At 35.8% G+C, this 6,441-nt stretch overlaps 1 protein-coding gene across 1 annotated transcript; it reads left to right on the top strand.

Moving 5' to 3' along the window:
• Positions 1-440: 440 nt before the first annotated feature.
• On the top strand, positions 441-5,721 carry LOC136207138 (glutamyl-tRNA reductase-binding protein, chloroplastic). The gene is made up of 5 exons (XM_065998422.1): positions 441-979; positions 1,076-1,156; positions 3,612-3,716; positions 3,869-4,018; positions 5,044-5,721. Exons 1-5 carry the CDS (start codon positions 596-598, stop codon positions 5,281-5,283), a joined length of 960 nt encoding a protein of 319 aa, XP_065854494.1. The 5' UTR covers positions 441-595; the 3' UTR covers positions 5,284-5,721.
• Positions 5,722-6,441: the final 720 nt, after the last annotated feature.

Genomic DNA, 6,441 nt, shown 5'->3' on the forward strand with positions numbered 1-6,441 from the left:
TACGTTGGATTTTTTTCTCACATTAAAATATTATTTGTTATTCTGAATTGTGATTTTATTCAACACATTTAATTGTTGGGCTCATTAGTCATATTATAAATGTTTATTTAAATGTCTGGTATGTGATTTTTTTAATTAAATAATTTTTTTATTTTGAATCTCTAATTAAATAAATTAATCACTGAAATGTCCTAGATGATTTTTCTAATTAAATAAATTAATCAAATAATTAAAATTTATTTTTATTTTAATAATGTAGTAAAATTCATTTTTTATTTAATTGTTAATGATTATTTAATATATATTAAATATTATTAATAAATATAATTATTTGAATTAAAATAAAAAATTAAAATGTTACGACGTGTGGTAAAAGTATCTAACCATTGGAAGTGGTTTTATAAGGAGTGTGATTTAATATAGAGGCTGTTTTACAACAGTGTAATTGATGATGCGGAGGCAACCTGAACAGAACAGAATGTCAGCATCCTATCTTCAACTCGTCTGTAAAAAATTCAAGCATTGACTAAACCAGAGCTTCCATCTTCAAATTTCACTCCAAAATCAACATCATCATCTTCCTCTCTCTCAATCAATGCATATTCAAACTCAATCTCTCACCCCAAACTTCCCTCTTTGCCAATTCTTTCTCCCCAAACCCAAATCCACAACCAAATTCCATTTTCCACCTCCATACAAACCTAACTCATCCCCCAATTTCTCCTTAAAATGTTCTCTTTCCACTGTTTCACAACCTACCCATACATCTTCCCCTATCTACAAGCCTCTTCCTGCCGAAGTTTCTAGAACCATCGTGGAACTGTCTTCCCTTGCCACTCTCTCTACTTTAACCCCCGATAATTTACCTCTAGGTATCGGTGTTCGCTTCGCCGTCGACAATGATGGGACTCCATTTCTTTGCTTGAGTAATTGCCATAGTCGTTTCTCTCTTGGAAACAAGTCTAGCCTTCATGTTCAGGTATTAGAGAAGAATTTCATTTCTGTGAAAAGCTTTAATTTCCTGTAATTTTGTGATCTTTCAATTTGGGGGTTTTTGGGGTTTGGGATGAATCAGTTGGAGCAATGTGGAATGCGGACACCTCAATGCACAATTCAAGGCTCTTTACACAAGCTTGAGGACAAGAAGGTTTTGAAGGTACTGTGTAATGATTATCTCCGCTTTCTATTGGCAGATAATGAACTAATGATTGTTGAATAATAAGTGATAACAGTGTATCTTAACTTGTCTACATGTCTTGTATTAACCTTTAAAACAGAGCCTGAGGTCAGAGGGGCCAGGGTCCGGACCGCTTCCTGAGCAAACTCTGAGCCTAGATAAGAGGGAGTGCTAGTCTAACTGCCGATGCTTAAGTCAGTTATAATTTAGGAAGGATTGAAGAAGAGTATAGACTAGCGGTGAGATAATAGTTAACTTACCGTATCTTGTGCCTATAGGTTAAGTCTTTCACTTCATTAGGAATCTTTATGTGACGAGGATATTCGTGTCCCGTAAGGAATCTACATCCTGGGAGGAATCGTTTATCATGTAGGATTCTTGAGGGTTCCTTTGTCTGAAGGAAGGCGAAGCCTTTAGAGACGCCCTTAGGCATGCTCTGTTGCATGTGATCAACACGCTTAGGCATGCTCCATTGCACGCGATCTTTAAGCCTAAAGGGGTGGTGCGGACGTCATTCTTATGGTGTCATTTTGCATGATATCAAAAAGTAATTTTAAGTTTATTGTGTATCAATTGAATGCAAATGCTAGCAAAGTTTGAAATTAGTTTGGTGGTTGGTGATGTCTGGATTTCCAAACTGAGCTTGCTGATGGTACTAATTGCCTGAAATAAGACAGAAGAGGGGCCATGGACCGGCGACCCCTACTCCGATGTTTAAGTCAGTGAAGAATAATACTGAGTGAGAAATGAGCTTAGAGGAGCTGAGTGAGTGAATTAATAAGTTTTTGGTGTTGTACATGGTATTTATAGTAGATTTGGGGTACCCTAGATATTAGTAGGTTTCCACGTGGTAATGCCTTAGTGGATGTATCAATTACGGTTATATTTTGAAGGTACTTGCTGCTTCCAATTATTCCGGCGGGGAATAGGAGGCAGGATGTGTTTGCCTTTTGAGGTTCTCATTTGATTGGGCCATGTGTCCAACGATTATGATTTTGGGTGAAGTGAACTTATTGGTCCACGTGTATTTCCTTTATGATAGTATCATATCAGTTGATTATTGTCAAATTGGTATTCTATGTTGCACGGAAAACTCTTCTTCATTAGTGTTTCCGCTCTTCGTATCCGTTTCCGTTTCAATTTCTTTTCCGTTTCCTAGCTATAATATTTTAGAAATAGCTGTCCGTTTCCATGCATCATAGCCATCAGTTGGTTGTTGTCAAATTGTCATTCTATGTTGCACGGAAACTCTTCTTCATTAATGTTTCCGCTCTTCGTATCCGTTTCCATTTCTTTTCCGTTCCCATTACCGTTTCCTAGCTATAATATTTTAAAAATAACGTTTCCCGGTGTCCGTTACCGTGTCAGTTTTCCTTTCCGGCAACAGAGCCATTAGTTTCTTAAATAGACTGCTTTTAAATTTGCCCAATATTGTGATAAACCGATAATTAATGTTCTATCTATGATAAAGTAGTCTTGCTTTGAGTGCTTTCTGCTGTTTTGGAGTGTCAAAACAGGTTTTGGTGTCATAATCGTGTATCCTGTTGTGTGATCTAAATGATACAAAACTGATAATCGTGTAGACGAGTCGTGTCAAATGGGTTGTCTGATTGTCTCTGTAAATTGTGTTGTTGTATCAGATATTGACAGCCCTAATACTAATAACATAGGCTGGTTTGTTTCGGGGACAAACTTGTGATGACAAGGTTTTCAAAATTACTGCATCCGTGGAACTCAAATGTCGATTCCTTGTTTACTCAACCTCTAGTCATGATATTTTGAAACGTCATTGTGCTTTGTGCAAGTCAAGCAAATTGGTGTTCGTGTTTCGCTTGATTGCCGAGATAATCGCTTTTTTATCATTGATGAATTTAACTTTCATAATCCTATTCAGTTTCTACTTCTGTCAAGAAAATACTCTTTCCCCCCTTCTTACTTCTACGATAATTCTATGATGAGATGTGATATATAAGGTTTTGTATTTGGCATTTTCGGACCCTATTTTAATTGGAATCAGGCCAAGGATCAAAGTTATCATGCTTTTTTGGTCAAATTCCATCGTTTAGGCCTTCAAATACGCGATCTACTATTTTGGCATTATTTTCCTTTTTAACCTTTCCTTTTCCGTTTAGGATTCTGTTCTAGTGTTTTACCATTTAAGACATTGTTTTGGTCGTAAGGAGCAACTTTGGATATTCTTAGTAGAACAATTTTCTATTTTCCAAAGTTCTCTGCACTTGAAGGTTATTGATAGACAATCGTGGCGATTCAACTATTCGTAACGAACTCTTTTGATTCTGCTGCGTCAATTTTCCTACCCGTATTAGTCTAGTAGATTTTATGTTTCTTGGACCTGTGCAATGTGTAATTAATGCAACTGAATGTGTTCTAATTTTTGCTCAATAATCTTATCTGTACATGTTATTATTTTCAGTGGCATCAAACAATGTGGAAGAAGCGATTCGGAGAAGAAGTAGATGAGGACTTAATGTATGTTATTGCCGTGGAGCGAGTACTTCATATGGAAGACTTCATGGAGGTATGTTGAGATTTTGGATTTCTTAACTTTTTTTGTTATGGATTTCAATGTTCCTTCCCTGAATAAGAATTTTGTAATCCTATCCTTCGTTAGGTAAGTATTTGACTCGTGTTTCTTTCTATGAGTGAATTTCTTGGCTGGAATTGTTTTAGGATGGTGTTTGGGTCACTTCATCAGATTACAAAAATGCAACTCCAGATCCGCTCAGAGATTCTGCAGAAGCACTCGTTAATGAGATAAATGCCAAGAACATTGAAGACATTTTCCGCTTTTCCAACATATATGTTGATTTGGATTTCCAGGTTAGCCATTAGCCCAGATTTTCATATCCTTGCTGTAAGTTTTTACATTCTCTGTACAAATTATTCGTCAGGGTTTGTGTATCGGAATTGCTCCATAGCTGTGAGATATTGCATCTTATATAGTAGTACATTAACATCTGCTTGCAGTTGGTTTTTCGTTGATCTTTTCCTTACCAGTGGCTGTTATTTATCATTTTGTTCGAATTGGCTACTCTTCTATGCTATATATGGCTAGTGAATGGTTAGATAGGTGGCAATTTCGTGTTTCATGTTAAAATCATATGGTTATATATAATATAAATGCTAGAAAAATGATTTTCTTGTCGTGTCAGTGAGGTTGTCTCTGTAAATGGTGTTGCTGCTTTTCTTGTGTGAAAGAGACTGCTTGTTATTTCAGCTACCTAAAACTTCTTTCTGAATTTCTAATATAAGGACTTGTTAAATTTTGAGAACATTCTTGATTCAGGGCCCTCAAGCTTGTCAAAAACACTAGGAAAAACCGTTACGACTTATAAGGTTTTTTCTGCGTTATAGGAAGCTTTTTGTTGCAAAAATATCCTTCCATATTAGCAGCCAGCCACAGATTACGTAAGAATTCTGAACATGATACATAATTTTGAGCTATGTTGCACGGACACCGAAATGTTATTTCTAAAACATAACCTTCATAAAATAGCTTTCAAACCAAGATATGAAACGAACACTGACACGGATATGAAACGCGGAAACGCTACTAAAGAGAAGTATCCGTGCCGTGACATCTACCAGAAAGGTACCAAGTTGTATTTTTCAAGTGATAGAGGAGTAAATATGCAAATAATTGCTCGTTGATGCGATTCTAATAGAGTAGAACAATGTTTCGACAAAAAAATTGGTACATGCTTTGCAGAGATGAATGACATGCTGAAAATCCCATAGCATCTAATGCTATAGGATCTTTTTCTGTTTAACAGAACTTGTTCATATCCTCTATTTTCTCTTCATTTTGTCATTATGGTCATAACGGAATATAGTTTGGTTGGCAGGTTTCGGAGGCGAAGATGATATGGATTGATCGTTTAGGTTTCGACCTGCGCCTCTGGTGTCCTCAAAAAGGCATTTTCGATGTCCGAATTCCTTTCCCAAGAGAAGTGACAGATATAAAGGGTGCTAGGTCCTCTTTCAATGGTATGTCACAACTTGCATGGGAGGTCGAAAAGAATTATCATTCCCCCGACTTTGAGAAGGTAAAACAATTTAAGCAGATTACACATAGTTTATCATAAAATATCGTCTTTTCTTTTCCCCGAAACGATATATGGTAGGAGAGGCTGGCTCATGATTTTATTTCTTTTTTCTTTTTTGAGGCTTTATTTTTCTTTTCGCGAAAACAATATGGTAAGGCTACCCATTTGAAGTAGGAATTGGTTGATATGGATGTCAATGTTCGGAGAAACCTACTTGGAATTAACAACCAATGGGAACACGCCATTTTGTGTGGGTTCCGCAACACATTTTAAAATCAAAGTGTGGGGCCCATTTATCTTCAAGCGGGACCCACAAAATGGTGTATTCCTATTGGTTGTTAGTTCCAAGTAGGATGCCTATTTGGAACTATGAGAGCATGGTATAAAATCGAGAGAGCATGAAATTTACCCTATGTACATTTCTTTCTTGACAAATTCTACTACGGTATGATAAGACGTATCAATTTTTTCGCCTCATATTTATTTTTTGCGTTTCTCTTATGTATGTTTTACATAAAATTCATAAGAAAAAAAAAGTGAAAATATCCATGTATTGGTTTTGTGGTGAAACAGAAGAGACCTTAGAATATGAGTCTGAATATTATGGTAAAATACATCCATGGCCCCTGATCTATAGCACTACTAACATTATGGCCCCTAAGTTTCATTTCTTGACATAAAATTCCTTAGAACTACATTACTGTAACATTAAAGTCCAAATCAATGAAAATACATAAAAGAAAAAATTAATGAAACAATGACCTGACTACATCATATACTCTTCTTTTATCCATGTTACCAAAGATTATGGTCAAACTATGTTGCACGGAAACAAACACCGGGAAACGTTGTTTCTATAAAAATATAACTAGGAAAAGGTAATGGAAATGGGAATAGACACGAAACATGGAAATGCTAGTGACGAAGAGTTTTCGTGCAACATAGTGGTCAAATACTTACCTTTTTCTATTATTTCGTTAACACTTTAACAGATTTTTATTAATTTGAACTTTGATTTTACAATAATGCAAGTTCAACTATTTTTATGTCAAGAAATGGAGTTTAGGAACCATAAAATTAATAGCGCTATCGTTATATTTCAAGGGCCATGAATGTAATTTACCCTTTAATATTGTTGCTTAGATGTAATTTCCCACCCAACTAACTTGAGGAATAAGATTAGGTCAGAATCTTGAG

This window comes from Euphorbia lathyris, chromosome 9 (genome assembly GCF_963576675.1).
Source record: "Euphorbia lathyris chromosome 9, ddEupLath1.1, whole genome shotgun sequence".
In the NCBI taxonomy this organism is placed as follows: Eukaryota; Viridiplantae; Streptophyta; class Magnoliopsida; order Malpighiales; family Euphorbiaceae; genus Euphorbia; species Euphorbia lathyris.